The following is a 23,930-nucleotide window of genomic DNA, read 5'->3' as shown; positions in this document are numbered from 1 at the left end:
ATCCCTAAAATAAACATGTAGCAGTGACCGAAAGGTCAGAGATGACCAACCAGCCCTGGCATGAAGAGTACAAAGATGAGTGAGAGCTTCACAGTTGCACTATAGTATGCAGAATCTAGCATGTGCAAACAATAAGCAGAAGCATTGACGGCCATCTGGGGGCTATAACGTTACGCAATGTCATGATGGGGCAGTGGTGGCCCAACGGTTAGAGAAGCGAGCTTGTGACCGGAAGGTCGTCGGTTCAATCCCCGGGACCGGCAGGATCAATCTGGGTGGGAAAAGTGAAAAGGCAGCGCTTGCCCCTCCCTCATTACCACCACGGAGGTGCCCTTGAGCAAGGCCCTTAACCCCAACCGCTCCAGTGGAGCTGCTCAGTGGCCAGCAGATCAGACTGTGGTTGTACTGGTCAGCTTCCAGGTATGAATGTGTGCGTGAATGTGAACAGGGCACTCCTGAAAAAGCGAGCATTGCTCTCAGTGAGACTCCCCCTGTAGCCTATTAAAAAAAAAAAAAAAAATGTCCGCTACGAGCCACCGTAGTTGTTTACAAGCTAAGCCTATCAGCGTGCTCCTAACGCGAGCTCCATACCGGTAGTACAGACTTCACTTCATGTCAGCCTGTCAATCAGCTGTCAATGCGGTTTGTTGCCACACAATAAACCAGCGGTTTGTTCCAAGCCAGTGTGATCCTTGACTCACTCTCACACGGCAGCCAATCAGCGTTGAACAGCGAGCGACTGATGCCAGCGAAATTTCGCTCAAGTTGGGATATTTCATCTCGGGCGACGAGCGAATGTTCGCCCTATCGCTCTGTCTCTGTCGCTCTGACGCCCAGCGATTTTTCTCCCGGGGCGAATATACGCTCAATCGCTCGTTTGCATTGACTTTGTATGTAAACTCGATGCCAGCGAAAAACTTTAATAGGTCGGTGTGAACCCACCTTAAGAAGGTAGCAGAGACCAGTCTTCTTCTGGCCTCAAGAGAGAACTTGAAGACTTTTCTCAAATAAAATCCTCACTTAAGATTTTCAACATGATGTTTAAAAGAAAAGTGGTCTTCAAGCCAAATACCAAGGTATTTGTAACTGGAGACTACTTGTACCTTTTTGCCCTGAGCAGTAACAATAATCAGTGTCCACAGGCTTCTTCCTAGCATTAGAGAAGTCAGTGCATTACTTTAGTTTTATCAGCCTTTTAAAACCAGCTTTAATTGAGAAAACTGAATCTGAATAACGCTAAACACCAACAAAAGGGGAACCAGTGCAAGCACAGATGGCTAAATGTATCACAACCAGGCAAAAAAAGAGAGATGTTTGGGAGAAAAAGGTAGTTGTGCGGTGGGTGCAGGTCCATCCAGTAACATTACAAGTCAACCTGAATCCAACAAACTTTTTTTTTTGTTACTTTATCAAATAGATAGCTAGCCAGCTGGCTAACCAGCAAAATAACATCTAGCTTCTAGACATGTAATGTTAACTATAGTGTCAAATCACATGTGTTTACTACAAGACTGATAGTTTGGTTTGGTTTGGTTTACTTGGCATTCAAGGCAATTACAATACACATCAAACATTAAATAAATCATACAAAAAACAAAAAAACAAAAACAGATGAATGCCTGGATAGCCCATTAAGCTGGGAAAGTCCTGCTTATTTCCGAGGGGGTCCAGTGAGGAACAGAAACTAGGCAGAACAAGACATTGACAGATAAAACACTAAAGCAAATAATTTAAGAGATTAACATAATCCTATGTTTTCTCTTTTGAGAGCACGGCTAGCGAGAAAAGATTTAAGATTGGTTTTAAAACGATTTAGGTCTTTTTGGGTTTTGAGATTCTCTGGGAGAGCGTTCCATTCTTTGATGGCACTGAAGTGGAAGGTCGATGCTCCAACCTCCTTCACGGGAGGAACAACCGACTTAGAGGAGCTGCCTCTGGTGTTGTACTGATGAGCACTCGAGATACGAGGGAAGTTCATTGATGGGTAGGGGGCACATTTCTGTTGTTGAATATTTTATAAACATGATTTAGTTTGAGGAATTCAACTCGATCTTGCACTTTCAGCAGACCAAGGCTGGAGAGTTCCCCCTGACCAATGTGACATCTAGGTCCCATTTCTTTCATGAATCTCACTGTTTTGTTTTGCATCACCTGGAGCTTTTGCTTAAGGCTTTTGCGAAGTCCAGTGTACCAGGCAGGAGAGGCATAGTGTGAAGTCCAGTGTACCAGGCAGGAGAGGCATAGTGTGAAGTCCAGTGTACCAGGCAGGAGAGGCATAGTGTGAAGTCCAGTGTACCAGGCAGGAGAGGCATAGTGTGAAGTCCAGTGTACCAGGCAGGAGAGGCATAGTGTGAAGTCCAGTGTACCAGGCAGGAGAGGCATAGTGTGAAGTCCAGTGTACCAGGCAGGAGAGGCATAGTGTGAAGTCCAGTGTACCAGGCAGGAGAGGCATAGTGTGAAGTCCAGTGTACCAGGCAGGAGAGGCATAGTGTGAAGTCCAGTGTACCAGGCAGGAGAGGCATAGTGTGAAGTCCAGTGTACCAGGCAGGAGAGGCATAGTGTGAAGTCCAGTGTACCAGGCAGGAGAGGCATAGTGTGAAGTCCAGTGTACCAGGCAGGAGAGGCATAGTGTGAAGTCCAGTGTACCAGGCAGGAGAGGCATAGTGTGAAGTCCAGTGTACCAGGCAGGAGAGGCATAGTGTGAAGTCCAGTGTACCAGGCAGGAGAGGCATAGTGTGAAGTCCAGTGTACCAGGCAGGAGAGGCATAGTGTGAAGTCCAGTGTACCAGGCAGGAGAGGCATAGTGTGAAGTCCAGTGTACCAGGCAGGAGAGGCATAGTGTGAAGTCCAGTGTACCAGGCAGGAGAGGCATAGTGTGAAGTCCAGTGTACCAGGCAGGAGAGGCATAGTGTGAAGTCCAGTGTACCAGGCAAGAGAGGCATAGTGTGAAGTCCAGTGTACCAGGCAGGAGAGGCATAGTGTGAAGTCCAGTGTACCAGGCAGGAGAGGCATAGTGTGAAGTCCAGTGTACCAGGCAGGAGAGGCATAGTCAAATAGACATTGGATTAGGTTAGCAGGTTAGCAGACCGGACACGACAAACTATGATGTTATTGTTGAGAATGTGTCAGCTGTGTTTGTGTGACGCTGTTAACGATGGCTTCCAGGAGGGGGACACCATCAACGTGGACGTGACATGCCCAGGAGCCACGCTGGCCCTCGCCATGATCTACCTCAAGACCAACAACAAGTGAGAACAGAGAAAAACAACTGAATAAACACAATGCCACTGCTACTTACTGACATCATAGACTGAATTTACATACAGGAAATTGGCTCAAGCCAGAGAAGCTTCAGCTGAGCGCCCTAAGCGCATGAGTTTTGAGTTTGGCCACACGCCCCCCAAAAAAGGCACGCCCATGGCGCATCATCTCCAGAGTCTCCACCCCTAGAGATGAGCGTGCTAAATGTCTGGCATATAATATAATCATAACAACACCTTCATTTGAATAGCATCTTTCCAAATGTCCTCATAGTGTTCGTAAGTCTCTTTGAGTCAAAAAGGTCATCTTGTAACTGCAAGTATAAAGTAGGCATGGGTCGATTTCCGGTTTTACCGGTTCGGTTCGGTATACGAGCCCAAACGGGTTTGATCACGTGCAAACCGAAAAAACCTAAAAAAAAATAAAAAAATTTTTTTTTTTTTTTTTTTTTTTAGTTTTTTTTTTTTTTTTTTTTTGCCAGTCCATTCTGATTGCACTATTGTTCGTATTAGCCTCTTCTCAAGTTGCACTAGTAGGCAAAAGTCTTATTTTGTTTATTATGTTGATGTTTGAAGAAAAGTTAAGCTGAATAGTTATGAGAAATAAAAACAGTGTGTTGTTACAGTTAAAAGGTTCTGCTTATTTGTATTCAGTGTTCGTGCTGGTTGGCAGCATACCAGCTTAGAGGTGCATTATCGCCACCAACTGCAGCCGCTTTGATACGTTTTTTTGGGGAATATCGAACCGGTTTCAAAATGTTCAAACCGACCCATGCCTAGGCCCTATATTGTGTGAATTTGAGTTTTGAAGTTTATAAGGCAGCTCAGCTGTAAGCCAATCCATTCTGATTGCACTGCTTGTGTTTTTATTAGCCTTTTTCTCAAGTTGCACTATAGGCAGAAGTCTTATTTCATTTATTATTTTGATGTTTAGAAGAAAAGTTGAGCTGAATAGTTATGAGAAATAAATACAGGGTGTGTTTGTTACACAGGTGTCCTGCTTCTTTTTATTCAGTATCATTGCTGGTTGACAATACCAGCTTAGAGGTGTATTATCGCTATCAGGTGGACTGAAGTTGCACTACAGACAGTTATGGGCCACACTCGGGAGCCCTGCTTGAAAAAAAAAAAAAAAATGTTTTTTTTTTTTTTTTTTTTTTTTTTTTATTACAAAAAAAATCGGTATACCGGTTCGATCCGGTTTAGACAGCAATATCGAACCGGTTTTAAAATTTTCAAACCGACCCAGCCCTAGTATAAAGACCATACTGCTGCATAGGGATGGGAATTTCATGCATTTTTCTTAACCGTTAATTGCGCACCTTAACAATCAGTTAATTGGTTAATTGTTAACGTTGTTTCTTTCCTCAACTTACTTCAACTTGTATTTTAACGTCACAGCAGCAGCAGGTAACAGGTAAACATGTCAAAGTGTGCACTTATTGACATTTGGAGGTAGCAGGCAAACTCTTCTTCTTCTTTTTAAACAAGTGCAAGTATGAGCCTCCCTGCATTCCACAAGCTAACGTTGCACGTCCGCATTTGTAATAAGATCGATGTGCGAGCATAGCCGTGGCAAGTACTTTTAATTGGTAGGTGCTGTGGAAATGGTGTTCTAAACGCCATCTCGAGGGGGGGGAGGGTGTTGGTACTACTGGCTCGTGGAACCATATTTACCATTACATAAGGACAGACGCTGTCGTTTACTCTCGAATAAAAAATAGGCTCCACACCATCGTCATTATGCTCCACACACACGAGCAGCGAGGCTAAGCTTTTCAGAGGAAAAGCACGGAGATTCTGGAATAAAACAGGAGGAGACAGCTATCAAGTGCTATAGCGATATAAGCAAGCACTTCCATAGGACAGACACGTCTTATCCTTCTTTGTTGGTTCCTTGCACTGCTAGAACCGCCCAACTCTTCCTTTGATTGGGTTAGGTTTAGGCATGAGGAGTGACGATTGGTTAGTTTAGGTTAGTAAGCCAATCAAAGGCAGAATAGGGCGGGTCATGCTGTCGGGAGTTTTCTGAAACAGGAGGGGAGGGGATTGACTGGATGGACTGGAGGTATAACGCAGTGAAAGCTCTGCAGAGATTGAAGTCGGCAAAACGGTTAATTGCAGTTAATTAATTTTAACCGGTTAAGTTCTCAACGGCAGTTAACCGACTTTCGGTTAACTGTTAACATCCCTACTGCTGCATGCATCATGAGTCAGACTGGAGAAGACAAACCATCCTGATCATGTGATCTCACATTCTGTACTTTCCATATCAGTCTGGACTCCGCCCACAGAGGTCAGTACTTACCTTGACAAACAACTCCTTCAGCCAATCAGCGTCCATTACTGTTTTGCCATCCCTGACTGACCGGTTACTTTGTCCCTGTGTGGCCCGGCCCTGGTTACATAGAGAGGCAAAGTGAAACGTCACTTCCTGCTTTCTCTCCTGTACCAGCGCTGGGAAAAATATGAATGGCGGTGAACGGAGAATAACGTTACTTTTTCACCCTGTTTGAATTGTGCCACGGCGTGCCAACGTTAATTGTGTCAATTTAAAACATAACTTTGCATGTCAAGAAAGTCGCAGTTTGTCGTCAAACTGAAACGTAGCGGTTATTTTCGTATCAAAACTACATAGCTCGTGGAAGCTCGTGGCACGTCGCCGGTCTTCAGCTTTGCCGGTAGAGAAAGTGACATCACTTAGGCGACAGTGTATGTAGTCTTTCTGATTTATAACTTCTAGTGCAACAGTTTGGCGACAAACTGCAACTTTCTTGACATGCAAAGTTACGTTTTAAATTGACAAAATTAGCGTTGGCACCCCGTAGCACAATTCAAACGGGATCAAAAAAGTAACGTTATTCTCCGTTCACCGGCATTCATATTTTTTCAGCGTTTGGTACAGGGAGAAAAGCAGGAAGTGACGTTGACTTTGCCTCTCTATTGTAATTAGTGTAAATGGCTGGGGGCGGGTGGAAGTCCAGATTGATCCGTGGAGCGAAACAGACGGTGAGTTGAGCTGATCAGGACGTTTCTTTGCCAGACTAATGACTTGACTCGAGCTCTCCACATGTGAAGGCCTAGCAGAGCACGGTAACCTGGCTGTGATGTTTCCCCCTCACACCATGTCCATCTCCTGTTGGTCAAGAGCTTTCCGTCTGCAGCGAGCCTCATCTGACGGCTGAGGCAGGGCTGCTGAAGGACAGTATTAACACCCCCTTGTCACTTCCTGGTTCTGTCCTCCAGGTCGATTGCTGATTGGCTGAAAGCTCCAGACACCATGTTCTTGCTGGACTTCATCAAACCCGAGTTTCTGCTGCTGAGGGTGAGTGTGGGAGAGTGTGTTTGTCACTATCACTTTTTCCATTTTTCTCTGAGAACTTTTCACAGTGTCTCTCTCTCTCTCTCCCCCTTTCTGTCTCTATCTGTCTCTCTGTGTCTCACTCTCTCTCCCTCTCTCTGTCTCTCTGTCTCACTCACTCTGCTCTCCCCTCTCTCTCCTAGACCCTTGCCAGGTGTATTATCATGTGGGATGAGATCCTACCTAATGCTGAGTGGGTCAGCAGTAATGTGCCTCAGGTGAGAAGATATCAGCATTGAATCAATAAGTCACAGTGACTTTCATGAAGTTGTAGCTGTGATGGTTTTTTTTCTTTTCTATTTCCTCTCTCTCTCTCTCGATGTTTACAGCCACACCAGTGTCCTCTAGAGAGAGAGTTCCGTCAGCGGAGGACCAAAATGCGAGACTCATTAGCCAATGAACAGCCAGGAATGGGTCTCGCGCTACTTTTGCATGCTAAAATAAAGCTGAGCTGATAATGTACAATTTGATTCAAGGGACGAAAAACCCTTTCAGAGTACAACACAAACTGTCTATTTTGCTGCAACTCGACAGTGCTGCTTATTCCAGGATCTTACTTCCTGGAACTCTTGAGAGTAAAAAACTGGTCAATTGGAGTGAATGGAGATGTCGTAACTCTTCTTACACGGCTCTGAGCCACACCAGTGTGAATTCACTTTCACTTCAGTCAATTCCACGTTACTCCTCTTATAGTGATCACCATTGGATGGGCCAAATTGATCACTATAAGCAGATGATCATTATAACATTTTTTTTTTTTTTTCCTTTATTTCTCATGCAGATTACCATGTAATTGACATTTGTATATGTATTACATGAATACAGTACATATAAAGTAAAGGAATGTTATTGACTTTAAAAATCCATACAGTAAGTTAGGCCTCCAGCTGTTTCAAACACAGTGGTCTCATGTAGAGTGAGATGCTGCCATCTCTGCACAGACAGAGATGCCACGTTCTCCCCATATACAGACAGACATGCACTGAGCATCTTGTTGGCTCATTTTTGGCAGTTTTGTAAGTAAAAAATAAATAAAATGACTGTAGTTTTAAACATTTTCTCCATGGTTCTCAGGTGGGCCAAGCCCCGAAATGATCACTGTAAGCGGAGTATTCATCATCATCATCACTTTATTGTCAGACACAAAGGTCCAATAAAAAACACACAATACATGTAAAACAAGGTAAACAACACAATAAGAACACTAGCAAATCAACAATACTACAATAAGGCACTGTACCAATGTTTCCAGATGGAAGACAGGTATCTAGTGTCACTGAGATTGGGTTGAGAGAGCAACATAATGAGCATATTCTGAGACATATTCAGACGACAGATAAACCTATACATTGATCACTATAGGTGAATTATTTAAACAGCATGTGTATAGGAATGATTCAGGACCAAGGTTTTTGATCACTATAAGTGCTTGATCACTATAACCGTCACCACTATAAGCGGATTCCACAGCTAGGGTGAATTACACGTTGTCCGCAACAATGTGTTATGCCATGGAGATTATTGGACACATGAATTAGGGCTGTGAATCTTCACTGGCCTCACGATTCGATTCGATTCGATTACAATTAATCTGTCAACGATTCGATTCGATTCCACGATGCATCTCGATACAGCTCAAAGTATTGCAGCTCCAAGAATCAAATCCTCAATTTTCTGTATTATTACTGCACATGATATTTAGTATCAAGTCCCTTTTTTACTTAGAAAGTGCTTTAAAATCTGAATGTCAATTCAACCATTCATCTGTCAACGATTCGATTCACACGTCCGCATCGCGATGCATCGATTATACGATTCATTTTGACACCCCTAATAAGAATGTGATACATGCAAGTATGCTGTATTATTGTTAAACCGTGAAGAAACAAAATAAAGATTTGATTCCAAAATAATAATTAAAGATTATTATTTTTTTGCATCCTGGAAAGTTTCAAAGTTCTATCCAGCAACACCTTGTCAGAAATGATTAACCTGTTGTTGTTGTTGTTGTTGTTGGAGGAGTATAGAGCATGCTCAGCAAACCATCCCTGGATAAATAAAGCTTAGAAATAGAAGTATTTCTGTCTGTTAAAGTTTGTTGGCATCTGTCTTGTGTCCAGATAATCCAGGAGAATATGGGCAACACAGCCGTGTCAGAGGACATGAACATGGAGACGCTGGCGTGAGTGTCAATGACACAACATGGAATTTAAAATTGAGCTAATCCATGATTGCATTATTATTTTCTTTAGCATTGATAGTCATATTCTTGCTTCTCTTATCAGGGAGATGGAATTTACTCATGATTATTTATTTATGTTGCCATTGTGTGTAGGCGTGGTAGTAATGTTTCCAGATGAATGATGTGTGTGTGTGTGTGTGTTGACCTTTGACCTTAGTGTGTTCCCCTCAGTCAGGCTCATGACTACATCATAGCCGGAGCCTGCTTGGCGGTGGGCTTCCGTTTCGCCGGCTCCGCCAACTCCGACGCCTTTGACTGTCTCTACAAGTTCGCCCGGAGGTTCATGAAGTGTCTCACCTCCACTACAGCCGCTGTGGTGAGGGAGTGTGTGTTGTTGTCCTCTTTTAAATCTCCTCAAAGCACGTGTAGAGGAACTCCTTGTTATGGTCTTCTTTTATGTCCCGTTTCTAAGTCAACCGCTCTCCTTTCTATTCTATTTTATTTTCATTGTCTTTGTTTCCTTTTATCTGCTCTTTCAATTATATTTACTGATCCTGTTTTGTAAAGCATGGTGCAGGCTGGAGACCACATTGCATTAATATGTGATAGTTATATAGCAATAGGATTTGGGGGGGATTTATTTTTTATTTTTTTCCAATCACACATAACTGCATTCAGCTGCACTTAGACTAGTTTTTGTAACCAGCAGGGGGCACTGTTTTATTTCATGGAACTCCCTGCAGTGATGTCACAGGGATGCGAACTAGTCACCTTTAGGTGACTTTGCATCCCTGTGTCATCCCCAGCAGAACATTCTCCTCTTGTGATGTCACTCCTGCTCTTATGTCACATGCCTATTTATAAAATGTCACCTTTTCCTCCATATTTATAACCTGGGGACCTGTGATTTTTTTTTTTTTTTTTTCAAAATGTTTTTATTTACAGTTTGTTATCTTTACAATACATAGACAAAACAGCACCAACAACAAAACAACAACACAACAACACCAACACCCACACCTCTGCTCCTTCAATTTGTACATAGGTAATCTTAAACCATATATATATATTTTTTAATTAAACATCATACAAGTAAAGAAAATAAATAAATAAAAACAATGTATCAAAAAGACATTATAGCTTCCGGAACTGCACTGCCATCACGATACCTAATTACGCTTGATCATCTGCTAAATTTAAATTACCAACATAACTTATGAATGGCATCCAAATATCTTCAAATATATGTTGTTTAGCTTTCAATATGTAAGTAATTTTTTCAAGTGGAAGATTTGACAGCATCTGTCTAATCCATTGAGTTGAGCTTGGTCTGTGAACCATTTTCCACAACAGTGCAATACATTTTTTAGCATTGAGCAAACCGAGATCTATAAATTTCATTTCACTTTTACTATAACTGTGATTCTCTGGGTATAAACCTAGCAGAAAATGCTTAGGGTCCAGAGAAACTGGTTTTGAAATAATCTCCTCGATCATACTTCTTACCTCTTCCCAAAATAACTGAATTTTCCTACATTGCCACATGCAATGAAAGAGAGTTCCTCTTTCCTCTGTATGACCTGTGATTTTTTGAAAGAAAAAAAAATGGGGTCTGGTCTTTTTGGGGCTATTTTCGTTGTAATCAAAATGTAAATTCAGATCTTTTTTTTACCTGCACCGCTCTTTAAAGTTTTTTTCAAGAAGTGTGATATAAATAACATTTGTTCATATTGTATTGTGTGTATGTATGCAGCATGCATGTGTATTCATGTGTGTTCTTGTACTTTTATCCTTATAAGGACCCACATGAAGGGGGCGTCCGGGTAGTGTAGCAGGTAGATTCCCTAGCTACCAACACGAGGGTCGCAGGTTCTCACCCCCGTGTTACCTCCGGCTTGGCTGTGCGTCCATACAGGCACGATTGGCTGTGTCTGCGGGCGGGAAGCCGTATTAGGGGTAGGGGTATTAGGGGTCCTGGTCGCTGCACTAGTGCCTCCTCTGGTCGGTCGGGGCACCTGTTCGGGGCGGAAGCCGAAGGGAACTGGTGGGAATACATGCTATGTCCTGCCGGTGAAGCTCGCCGCTGTCAGGTGAAAAGAAGCGGCTGCTAACTTTGCATGTGTCGGAGGAAGCATGGTGCTAGTCTCGGCTCTCTCCAGAATGATCGGCAGAGGGTGGAGCAGCGACCAGGGCAGCAGGGGGAAATTGGAAATAGGGGGGGGGGGGGGGGGGCGTCGGTCAGATAAAAAGGACCCAAATGTCCTCACATCTGTATCTGTTCTGTATCTGTATCTTATTGCAGTTGATCTGTGTATTCTGCACTTTGTTATATCATTTCTTTGTCTCCTTTTCATAGCTAGTGCAGTGCCTGTTCTAAATCTGTCTGCAGACAGGACATTACAACATGCAGACGTGTGTGTGTCCATGGTGCTTCTGTCTCTATGTTGACCCTGCTGTCTTCTCCTCTGTCTGCAGACAGGACATTACAACATGCAGACGTGTGTGTGTCAATGGTGCTGCTGTCTCTGTCTCTATGTTGACCCTGCTGTCTCCTCCTCTGTCTGCAGACAGGACATTACAACATGCAGACGTGTGTGTGTCCATGGTGCTGCTGTCTCTGTCTGTCTCTATGTTGACCCTGCTGTCTCCTCCTCTGTCTGCAGACAGGACATTACAACATGCAGACGTGTGTGTGTCCATGGTGCTGCTGTCTCTGTCTGTCTCTATGTTGACCCTGCTGTCTCCTCCTCTGTCTGCAGACAGGACATTACAACGTGCAGACGTGTGTGTCCATGGTGCTGCTGTCTCTGTCCATGGTGCTGAGCGGGTCGGGGAACCTGCAGGTGCTGCAGCTCTGTCGCTTCCTGCACAAGAGAAGCAGCCAAGAGATGAGCTACGGCTTCCACATGGCCCACCACATGGCTCTGGGCCTGCTGTTCCTGGGAGGGGGGAGGTGAGGCGCTAGCACGCCGCTACACACACAGGCGCACACATGCGCACACACACCACTACATGCACACAGACACACGTGCACGCTAGGGCTGTCACTTTTTATTCGAAATTCGAATTTACCTTCGAATGTGGGGGAGGAGGGCATGTTCGAATGTATAATTGACCTGTTCGATTGTTTTTTTTTTTATTAAAACTTTTTTTTTATTAATTTTTATTATTATTTTTTTTTTTTTTTTTAATTAACCAAAATTAACCAACTGCTGCTTGCTGGTAATGTTAATCCCATGTCAGAAAAAGTCTCCAGATTTGTCGCATTAGTCTTTTCTGAGAAAGATTGTCTCCAGGGTCTGAAAAGTTGTCTCGAGTTGGATGCAGCCAAGTTTGTGAGGCAGTGTTGTGACTGTGAGCGTCCAAGCTAACACAGCAGCGGAGAGGAGCTGACTGAGTGGACCATGACAGCTTTTAATATTTTATATTATATTATATACTGTATATTTATACGATGTAACCGGCAGGCACGGACTGCATAATCGGGCACGTCGGGCCGATGCCCGGTGGCCTGGCCTGCAAAAATAATAATAATAATAATAATTAACCAAAAAACTTTGAATATATTCGAACATTTTGCAGGCAATTAAAGTTCGTTCAAACTTTATTTTGGGAAAAAGTGACAGCCCTAGTGCACGCACACCGCTGCACACACACACACACACACACACACAATGTGATGAAATGCGGATCAGAGTTCCCACGGGTTCCTTGAAATCCTTGAAAGTGTGTGAATTTGTTGAAAAAAATCAAGGCCTTGAACGTTTTTAAAATAGGCATGGATGATTGAAAGTCTTTACGGATGTATTTTTATTGATTGAATTACTTTTACTTAATGTGTAACACAGCACAGTTGAGAAGTGTTCACACACATTCAATCCTCTCTCTTTTTAATAGTCTGTGAGCTTCTTATAAAGCTGCTGCTTCTCACTATCAACATTCTCAGGGTTGTAACAGTAATTCACCTTATTTCGTGTATCAAACTTTGCCTTGTTGGGTCCTTGAATTAGAAGGAATTGGGCCTGGAAAGTCCTTGAATTTGATGTTTAAGGAGGTGTGAGAAGCCTGATGTATGGATGGACTGCTGTACCCAGAAGAGCATGTGCAGTCCACTTACATCATCTGCTGTGGAACAAGATGCACATCAATCATACACCGAGGGAATCCTTTGACAGATTCTCCACTGAAAAATGTGCCAGAAGCAAATAGATCTAGACGGGTTTCTGCGCAACGTCATCACATAGATGCGCGCGCATCACCGGGGTAGAAAGCCGCTCCAGACACTCGTTTGAGTTGACTGCCGCCTCGCCTGGAAAGCAGACGAGAGCAGGCGAGCGCAGTCAGGCGAGGCGTCAACAAGTCGAACACCCCCGCAGCACACTAACTGCTGCTTTTCTTCTTCTACAGTTTTGTTTAACAGCGGTTTGTAAACAAATTAAAACATGCATTAGCACCACCCACACTCACTGCTCAAATGACCCAGCCCATCAGATTACTTATTTTATTGTTAATGTAGGCATTACAGGTGGTATTTATGTAAAATGTAGAGTGACAGCTTGGAATAGATATAAAATTGAAGTTTCTACACTTCACTGTGGGTTTGTGATGCACCTGTGTTGAACCAATGGGCGATCAGCTCGATGCGTTTCTCGTCATCCTCTGTCCCTGTGATGCGCGCGCACCCACTAACGTTTGTATACAAGAAACGCGTCTATAGATCTCAAGATATAGGTTTGCATTTTAAGGTCATATACTTAGCCCACTAGAGCTAGCTACCCGAATCCAGCCTACTGTAGGAGCTAATTAGCTAGTATGCTAGCTAACTTACCTGCTAAATTCAAGTTGTTGTACGGTAGTTGCTTTTTGAGAGTGTTAGCTGTTTTGAGAACTATTAGGTTTATCTGAAGCTAGGGGTGGGACAAAAATATCGATACTGGAATATATTGTGATACTTCTAGTCTCGTAGATGAATTATGAATGAATGAATTGTCTCCTACCCAAAATTGCCGCCATGGGCATGAGATCAGTTGAGGTGGTGGCAGGCATACTTGCCCACATGAAGTACATACAGCCTTTCACACACACACACACACACACACACACACACACACACACACACACACACACACACACACACACACAACACAACACAACACAACACACACACACACACACACTGCTGTTGACACCTACTGTTAGATAGCAATCAATAGCATGATGCAAACAAACGACAGCCCTGTTAAAGGCACAGTACGTCACATGTTTGTGCTCGACACACTTTGACAGATTGAACTTCTCTATTTCAGCACTGGAGTCATTTTCAGTGTTCCTCATTCTTAAACTTGACCCGCTTTTTTTCCCCTTCTTCTTTTTTCTTATAAGTGAAGACGACCAACCCTCACCCCAGCTGACCCTTAAGAACCCTAACAAGTAACCTTCACCCCAGCTGACCCTTAACTCATTGAGTGCCAGCCACTTTTGGAGAACGGACAGTGCCAGAGTTTCAGAGCGTTTTCAGTGATCTCTCGAGGCCCACAGAATATTGTGTGATATTACTATGTAAACACTGAACACGCACAAAGGACGATGAGACTCTATTGTATCAGCAGCAAAAAAAAAGTTTATTGATATCATTTTCCGTTCTTTAGTTATCAGCCGGAGAAGATAGGTCAAAAACAGCAAAAACATGCGTTTCCATTTAGAAGCTGAGATATTGAGCCTTTTGTGAAATTAAGCATTTCAAGCAAATCACTGACTCTGAAACTAATATTTTCTGACCTGAAACATCTGAACAGTAATTTCCTTCAATATAACAGCACCCCCACCCCCCTCTACTGCAAACTCCTCCTCCGTGGGTGGCTTTGCTCGCTCTGCTGCTTGTCAGGCGAGTCTCTGCTGCTTGCGGATCCACGTTCGGATGGCCGCCGCTCGTCGGGGGAGTCTGGATCGGGCTCGCTCGTTTCTGGGGTTTCGGTTGTGAGCTGGGATGAAGCTGCGTCCGATTCTGGGCTTTCTGGGCTTTCTGCTGCGCGTTTCAAAATGTGCTGCACCCAGAGTCTATTTTCGGAGCCCCCCACCGTTGTGCGCCGGCTCCCAGCGCGACAGCGAAAAGCCAAGCCATTCTCATAAGAATGGTTTCATCACGGCTTTTTCTGCTGTTTTTACTCAACTTTCTCTAATCTGGAGAGCACTGTCGCCACCTAATGGGTCGGTAAAATAGGTTATACACATTCAACATGCCCCAAAATTTTACAGGAGATGTATTAGGCATTGATCCACGTCCCACCGTCAAAAAAACGCAATTGACGACAATCGTCGTCAATGGCACTCTACGTCACTAATCGAATTGACGACGATTGTCGTCATTGGCACTCAATGAGTTAATAACCCTAACAAGTGACCTTCGCTCTCAGTCTCAACACCTTTTTCAACTGCTTACAAATCTTCCCTGAACGAGTAAAAGTTAAATACACACACACACACACACACACTCTGCATGCATTGCCAGCATGAGTCTGTTTTGACTGGTGTCTGGTGCTTCATGAATGGCGCGTACACGTGTCACACACACACACACACACACACACACAGGTTCCTCCACCCGCTGACCTCGGGGGCGGGTCCTGTGTATTTGAAACAGAAGCAGCACAGCTCTGCTCTGTCATTATGTGTTGCAAATGTCAGCCTCCAGCGTTTGATTTGATTCTTATTTTTACCTCTTATTTAGACTAGTTTCATTCAGACGGGGGGAAAATCCAGTCATGTGTTTTATAGCCTGGGTCATCAGAGGTCAGGGCGGAGTCACGCAGGGTCATCAGAGGTCAGGGCGGAGTCACGCCGGGTCATCGGAGGTCAGGGCGGAGTCACGCCGGGTCATCAGAGGTCAGGGCAGAGTCACGCCATCTCAATAGCCCTGTTCGGAATCGGTCCCTATGACAGAAATAGTGGACTATTTAGTGTCTCGCCAGTTGTTATGCCTCCGCCGGCGATAGCCAGGCCGGAGGCATTACAGATCCGGGTTGTCCGTCCATACATCCATCTATCCGTCCGATGTTCGTTAACGCGATATCTGAGGAACGCCTTGACGGAATTTCATCAAATTTGCCTCAAACATCGACTTGGACTAAAGGATCATCTGATTAGATTTTGGTGGTCAAAAGTCAAAGGTCAAGGTCACTGTGACCTCTCGAACGCCATTTTCAAGCTTGTTAACGCGATATCTCAGGGGATGCCTTGACGGAATTTCATCAAATTTGCCTCAAACATCGACTTTGATGTCCCCCCCCAGCGAGTACCCAATTACTCGTTCATAATAGAAGGAGAGTACTCAAGTATTTAAATTGTTTAAAATGCCCGTCCCTAGTCGTTTTCAGAAATGACAAGTCCACGTGCCAATCAAGGACCTGCCTCGTAGTTGACAGCGTAACCAGCCAATCATCAAAACACAAGGTTATGATGAGTCTAACCCCGGTTTTATGAATAAGATGAGTGAGGTTGTCACAATGGGACCAGACCCTCCTGGGTCTTAGGCCATGTTCACATTACAGGCAAATCTGATTTGCTGATAAAGTCATTAATCATCATTATCTTGATTGGTTTCCCAAATCTGATTTGGGAGTAGGGCTGGGTTAAAAAAATCGATTCTCCGACTTTTAATCTGTTTAATCTGTTACTGCATGCTGCAGATCTCTCTCTAGGTCTGATACACTATGTTACTGCATGCTGCAGATCTCTCTCTGGGTCTGATACACTATGTTACTGCATGCTGCAGATCTCTCTCTGGGTCTGATACACTATGTTACTGCATGCTGCAGATCTCTCTCTGGGTCTGATACACTATGTTACTGCATGCTGCAGATCTCTCTCTGGGTCTGATACACTACATTACTGCATGCTGCAGATCTCTCTCTGGGTCTGATACACTACGTTACTGCATGCTGCAGATCTCTCTCTGGGTCTGATACACTACATTACTGCATGCTGCAGATCTCTCTCTGGGTCTGATACACTACGTTACTGCATGCTGCAGATCTCTCTCTGGGTCTGATACACTATGTCACTGCATGCTGCAGATCTCTCTCTGGGTCTGATACACTATGTTACTGCATGCTGCAGATCTCTCTCTGGGTCTGATACACTATGTTACAATACTGCATGCTGCAGATCTCTCTCTGGGTCTGATACACTATGTTACTGCATGCTGTAGATCTCTCTCTGGGTCTGATACACTACATTACTGCATGCTGCAGATCTCTCTCTGGGTCTGATACACTATGTTACTGCATGTTGCAGATCTCTCTGGGTCTGATACACTACATTACTGCATGCTGCAGATCTCTCTCTGGGTCTGATACACTATGTTACTGCATGCTGCAGATCTCTCTCTGGGTCTGATACACTATGTTACTGCATGCTGCAGATCTCTCTCTGGGTCTGATACACTACATTACTGCATGCTGCAGATCTCTCTCTGGGTCTGATACACTATGTTACTGCATGCTGCAGATCTCTCTCTGGGTCTGATACACTATGTTACTGCATGCTGCAGATCTCTCTCTGGGTCTGATACACTATGTTACTGCATGCTGCAGATCTCTCTCTGGGTCTGATACACTATGTTACTGCATGTTGCAGATCTCTCTCTGGGTCTGATACACTATGTTACTGCATGCTGCAGATCTCTCTCTGGGTCTGATACACTATGTTACTGCATGCTGCAGATCTCTCTCTGGGTCTGATACACTACGTTACTGCATGTTGCAGATCTCTCTCTGGGTCTGATACACTACGTTACTGCATGCTGCAGATCTCTCCTTTCAGTCTTCCCCAATCAGTAACGACTTTGCGATCAGACGACACGGGAGGCGCAGCCCATTCTTCGAACCGCTCTCTCATCGACCTGTCACTCGTTCAAATTCAACCCGCCTTCCAAAACCAGCAGTGGCTGTGAAGTGGCACAAGACTCACTTATGTAGTATGTGGAGCGCAGCGATTCAACATAATATTTGAGTCTGGGGAGAGACTACATCCCTAGTGTCGTTTATGTTCAGGTCGCGAAAAATGGCCAAACAGCTGTGATTGCGTTGCTGAGCATGCTGGAAGTGACTCAGAGGAAAGGGCTGTTAGCCAGCGCCTCCCTGTTCTTGTAACAGCAGCGTCAAACCCTCAGAGGAAGGAGGAGGAGGAGGATTCAAACCCTCAGAGGAAGGAGGAGGAGGAGGATTCAAACCCTCAGAGGAAGGAGGAGGAGGAGGATTCTATCCTCAGTGTCAGTTTGAACATCGTGGAGCTGTAGATGATATAAGATGGGAGGAAGGGAGGGATTGCTCAAAAATGTGTGGTGGCGTTATTAGTTGGAATTTCTATGTACGCCTACTAACTGCCAAAATATACTTTTCCAGGAAGTAGAAGGAAGGGGGTTCTACTGAGAAGTGAGACAGTGTTTGGAGCAGGAGCAAGAGGATTCAAGGCTGAGATTGATAGCTGAGATTCCTGGTTTACTTCCACAAAGCCAGCCATGTATTTCACACTGGTCCAGAGTCATTCAGAGCTGAGCCCAGTCACAGCTGAAGCCACACACACACCTTAAGATACTGAGCCCAGTCACAGCTGAAGCCACACACACACCTTAAGATACTGAGCCCAGTCACAGCTGAAGCCACACACACACACGCCTTAAGATACTGAGCCCAGTCACAGCTGAAACCCCACACACACACCTTAAGATACTGAGCCCAGTCACAGCTGAAACCACACACACACCTTAAGATACTGAGCCCAGTCACAGCTGAAACCACACACACACCTTAAGATACTGAGCCCAGTCACAGCTGAAACCACACACACACCTTAAGATACTGAGCCCAGTCACAGCTGAAACCCCACACACACCTTAAGATACTGAGCCCAGTCACAGCTGAAACCACACACACACCTTAAGATACTGAGCCCAGTCACAGCTGAAACCCCACACACACCTTAAGATACTGAGCCCAGTCACAGCTGAAACCCCACACACACCTTAAGATACTGAGCCCAGTCACAGCTGAAACCACACACACACACACCTTAAGATACTGAGCCCAGTCACAGCTGAAACCACACACACACCTTAAGATACTGAGCCCAGTCACAGCTGAAACCACACACACACACCTTAAGATACTGAGCCCAGTCACAGCTGAAACCACACACACACACCTTAAGATACTGAGCCCAGTCACAGCTGAAGCCACACACACACACCTTAAGATACTGAGCCCAGTCACAGCTGAAACCACACACACACACCTTAAGATACTGAGCCCAGTCACAGCTGAAACCACACACACACACCTTAAGATACTGAGCCCAGTCACAGCTGAAGCCCCACACACACATGCCTTAAGATACTGAGCCCAGTCACAGCTGAAGCCACACACACACACCTTAAGATACTGAGCCCAGTCACAGCTGAAACCACACACACACACCTTAAGATACTGAGCCCAGTCACAGCTGAAGCCCCACACACACACCTTAAGATACTGAGCCCAGTCACAGCTGAAACCACACACACACACCTTAAGATACTGAGCCCAGTCACAGCTGAAACCACACACACACACCTTAAGATACTGAGCCCAGTCACAGCTGAAACCCCACACACACGCCTTAATATACTGAGCCCAGTCACAGCTGAAGCCACACACACACACCTTAAGATACTGAGCCCAGTCACAGCTGAAGCCACACACACACACCTTAAGATACTGAGCCCAGTCACAGCTGAAACCACACACACACACCTTAAGATACTGAGCCCAGTCACAGCTGAAGCCACACACACACGCCTTAAGATACTGAGCCCAGTCACAGCTGAAACCACACACACACACCTTAAGATACTGAGCCCAGTCACAGCTGAAACCACACACACACACCTTAAGATACTGAGCCCAGTCACAGCTGAAACCACACACACACACCTTAAGATACTGAGCCCAGTCACAGCTGAAACCACACACACACACCTTAAGATACTGAGCCCAGTCACAGCTGAAACCACACACACACACCTTAAGATACTGAGCCCAGTCACAGCTGAAGCCACACACACACACCTTAAGATACTGAGCCCAGTCACAGCTGAAACCACACACACACACCTTAAGATACTGAGCCCAGTCACAGCTGAAACCCCACACACACGCCTTAATATACTGAGCCCAGTCACAGCTGAAGCCACACACACACACCTTAAGATACTGAGCCCAGTCACAGCTGAAGCCACACACACACACCTTAAGATACTGAGCCCAGTCACAGCTGAAACCACACACACACACCTTAAGATACTGAGCCCAGTCACAGCTGAAACCACACACACACACCTTAAGATACTGAGCCCAGTCACAGCTGAAACCACACACACACACCTTAAGATACTGAGCCCAGTCACAGCTGAAGCCCCACACACACGCCTTAATATACTGAGCCCAGTCACAGCTGAACCCCACACACACCTTAAGATACTGAGCCCAGTCACAGCTGAAACCACACACACACACCTTAAGATACTGAGCCCAGTCACAGCTGAAACCCCACACACACACCTTAAGATACTGAGCCCAGTCACAGCTGAAACCACACACACACACCTTAAGATACTGAGCCCAGTCACAGCTGAACCCCACACACATACAGTCTGAGGATATGATATGAAGAATTTAGCTGAATTTCATTCAAATTAAATTTCCAACATGTAGGAATCTGTTGAGCAGCAGCAACAGCCACCTCTGCTGTCAGAAGTGGTAAATACAGACGCGAAGAGTAATACTACACTTCCCTGTTTGTATGTTCAGATATCAGCCTTACGGCACGTTCACCCCGTACGCCGAAGCAACGCTCAACCTACGCTCAACCCACAGGTTTCATCTCGGCGTCCTTGTTAACAGGCGAGGCCGTTCACACCAGCCGCGCGCGTGCCACGCTCAAGCCGCGCTCAAGCCATTGTTCAGGATTCAGTCGTATTTTCCAAGCGTGAAGCTGCCAGGCGTGAAGTCAATGGAAGTTGTGGGCGGGGTCAAGGTGCCCTGAGCGAGGCGCTGAGGAAAAGAGTGCTTCTTGTGTGACCGGTTAAGCGTGAGCTCAGCTTCAGCGTCAGCTCTGCTTATGTTAAGCGAACAAAGGGTTATTTTGCCGTTTCTGCTTGTACTCTCTACCCTGCTAACCTTTCTGCAGTGTTTAGAACTGATTTGCTGCGGGGGGAAATAGCTCCAAATATCCACAAATGTTGTTGTATCGACTTTGTTTTAATGAAACAAGTCACTAATCAAGTTAGCGATCAACACATTTTGCTTCCTGTGTGTTCTTCACAATAAAGGGTCCCATTACTTTGTCAAAGGAAAGCTTTTAATACAAAGGCGCTGCAGCAGGAAATGGAATTACATCCAGCTAACGTCAATGAGCGTTGAAGTTATCTGGTGCAGGAAACAGGCCTTCGGGGTGCGGAGTAGGAATGCTAGAGACGCCATTGTCCCTATGAGAAGTCAGTGCACCATGAAAATGATTTAAAAAACCTTATCTTAAGGTACAATTGTTACATATTGGGTGTTTAATATGAATACACAGCCAAAGTATTAAGGTGTTGCTGCCCAAAGGAAGAATTTGGCTCCAAAATGAGATTGAAAAGGCGGCGCCTACTGTTCAATAATGATCACTTCATTAGCACAAAATGACGACAAACTACAGCACTTCCAAAGCCACCGTAGGTAGCATGTGGGTAGCATGTAGGTAGCATGTGGGTAGCATGTTCGTGACAGATTGAATTTCTCTATTTCAGAGCTGGAGTCATTTCCAGTTAGCCTGGTAAACCAGCCCGTCACGTGAACTCACATTTCATTTGGTTCTGCGTGACGGTCTGGCCCCAGCGGGAGCATGGGCGGGCGTAGTTGCCTTGACAGACAACTCCTTCAGCCAATCAGCGTCGGATCCAGTCAAACCCAAATCCACTCGGGAGAATGGCAAAAACATCTTTTCCACCGAGAAACTCTACGGTGGCGGCGATACTCCTGTACTTGTTGTGGTTATTGAGTCTATTTCTGCAATAACTGCACTTTATGGCTGTTTAAACTAGACAAACGCTGACATGACTCCTCCAGACGATCAGGCAAGGAGGCGGCCATTATTGTTTTGTTAGTGCAGTGCTAGTGGTGTTCCTGATTGGCCAACTTTCGCTGTCAATCACAGCGCAGTCGCTGATTGGCTCTTCCGCTCTTCCGCTTCTGCTAAACCCCCCCACTGGCTTTGGGGCCAGACCGTCACGCAGAACCAAATGAAATGTGAGTTCACGTGACGGGCTGGTTTACCAGGCTAATTTCCAGTGTTGCTCATTCTTATAAACTTGACCCAAGCAACTTTTTTGTTCTTTTTTTATCTTTTTTTAAGTGAAGTGAAAGTGAAGAGGACCCACCATCACCCCAGCTGGCCCTTAAGAGCTCTAACAAGTAACCTTGGCTCTCCCGACAGCTTTCACTGTCTGACCCTGCTCGTTATAACGGCTCCAGTATTTAAGTAGACACTCCACTGCCAGCTATTGTGACTGTGATGACGTTCACTACATCACAACACACACCTGGTTCTGCTAACAGCAAAACCTGTAGCTATTATACTGTGTGTCTGTTGTGTGTGTGTGTGTGTGTGTGTGTGTGTGTGTGTGTGTGTGTGTAATTTTGTTATTTTTATTCCCCCTTCCTGTGCCAACTACACATCTTACTCACCCATCACTCTTTGTGTGTGTATGAGTGTGTGTTGGTGTATTTTTCCAATTATGACTGTTCCAATGAGTGGGTAATTTTAGAGCACACTTTGATGTTGCTAATGGCAGTGGTGAGAGTATAATTGTGTGTGTGTGTGTGTGTGTGTGTGTGTGTGTGTGTGTGTGTGTGTAGTTTATTTATACAGCCCTAATTCACAGGCAGGTCTCAAAGTGCTTGACAGAACATAGTGGAGCTGGATCTCACTAAGCACTCAAACTAAAGATCTACAGCAAGCCGGGCAGGAGAGGGACAAGAGAGGAAGCAAGAAAAACAGAGAGAAGAGCCAATTTTAGCAAAGCAAACAATCTGACTATTTGATAGCCTAACCTCATAGCTGTCAAACCTTCTCCATCACCACTCGCCACCTCAGTTAAGCTGATGGACCCAGCATCAACACCTGGGGGGGGGGGGGGGACAGACCCAGCATCAACACCTTGGGGGGGACAGACCCAGCATCAACACCTTGGGGGGGGGGGGGGACAGACCCAGCATCAACACCTGGGGGGGGGGGGGGGACAGACCCAGCATCAACACCTTGGGGGGGGGGGGGGACAGACCCAGCATCAACACCTGGGGGGGGGGGGGGGACAGACCCAGCATCAACACCTTGGGGGGGGGGGGGACAGACCCAGCATCAACACCTTGGGGGGGGGGGGACAGACCCAGCATCAACACCTGGGGGGGGGGGGGGACAGACCCAGCATCAACACCTTGGTGGGGGGGGGACAGACCCAGCATCAACACCTTGGTGGGGGGGGGACAGACCCAGCATCAACACCTGGGGGGGGGGGGACAGACCCAGCATCAACACCTGGGGGGGGGGGGGACAGACCCAGCATCAACACCTGGGGGGGGGGGGACAGACCCAGCATCAACACCTTGGGGGGGGACAGACCCAGCATCAACACCTGGGGGGGGGGGGACAGACCCAGCATCAACACCTGGGGGGGGGGGGACAGACCCAGTATCAACACCTGGGGGGGGGGGCAGACCCAGCATCAACACCTTGGGGGGGGGGACAGACCCAGCATCAACACCTTGGGGGGGGACAGACCCAGCATCAACACCTTGGGGGGGGGACAGACCCAGCATCAACACCTTGGGGGGGGGGGGGGGGGGCAGACCCAGCATCAACACCTTGGGGGGGAACAGACCCAGCATCAACACCTTGGGGGGGGGGGGGGACAGACCCAGCATCAACACCTGGGGGGGGGGGGGGGACAGACCCAGCATCAACACCTTGGGGGGGGGGGGGACAGACCCAGCATCAACACCTTGGGGGGGGGGGGACAGACCCAGCATCAACACCTGGGGGGGGGGGGGGACAG

At 45.9% G+C, this 23,930-nt stretch overlaps 1 protein-coding gene across 1 annotated transcript in view; it reads left to right on the top strand.

The window, feature by feature from the left end:
* anapc1 (anaphase promoting complex subunit 1) overlaps window positions 1-23,930 on the top strand; it is a gene marked incomplete at its 5' end in the record, with an annotated part of 254,294 nt that overhangs the window by 155,728 nt on the left and 74,636 nt on the right. Inside the window, 6 exons of the mRNA XM_083650747.1 lie at window positions 3,166-3,248; window positions 6,507-6,585; window positions 6,765-6,839; window positions 8,742-8,803; window positions 9,035-9,179; window positions 11,563-11,756. Of these exons, the coding sequence (XP_083506873.1) occupies window positions 3,166-3,248; window positions 6,507-6,585; window positions 6,765-6,839; window positions 8,742-8,803; window positions 9,035-9,179; window positions 11,563-11,756 (638 nt within the window). The remainder of the gene's footprint in view (window positions 1-3,165; window positions 3,249-6,506; window positions 6,586-6,764; window positions 6,840-8,741; window positions 8,804-9,034; window positions 9,180-11,562; window positions 11,757-23,930) is intronic.

Source organism: Poromitra crassiceps, assembly GCF_964638095.1.
Source record: "Poromitra crassiceps genome assembly, chromosome: 14".
Classification (NCBI taxonomy): Eukaryota; Metazoa; Chordata; class Actinopteri; order Beryciformes; family Melamphaidae; genus Poromitra; species Poromitra crassiceps.
Note: the sequence above shows the minus strand (reverse complement) of the source record. Positions and strands in the feature narration are given on the sequence as shown.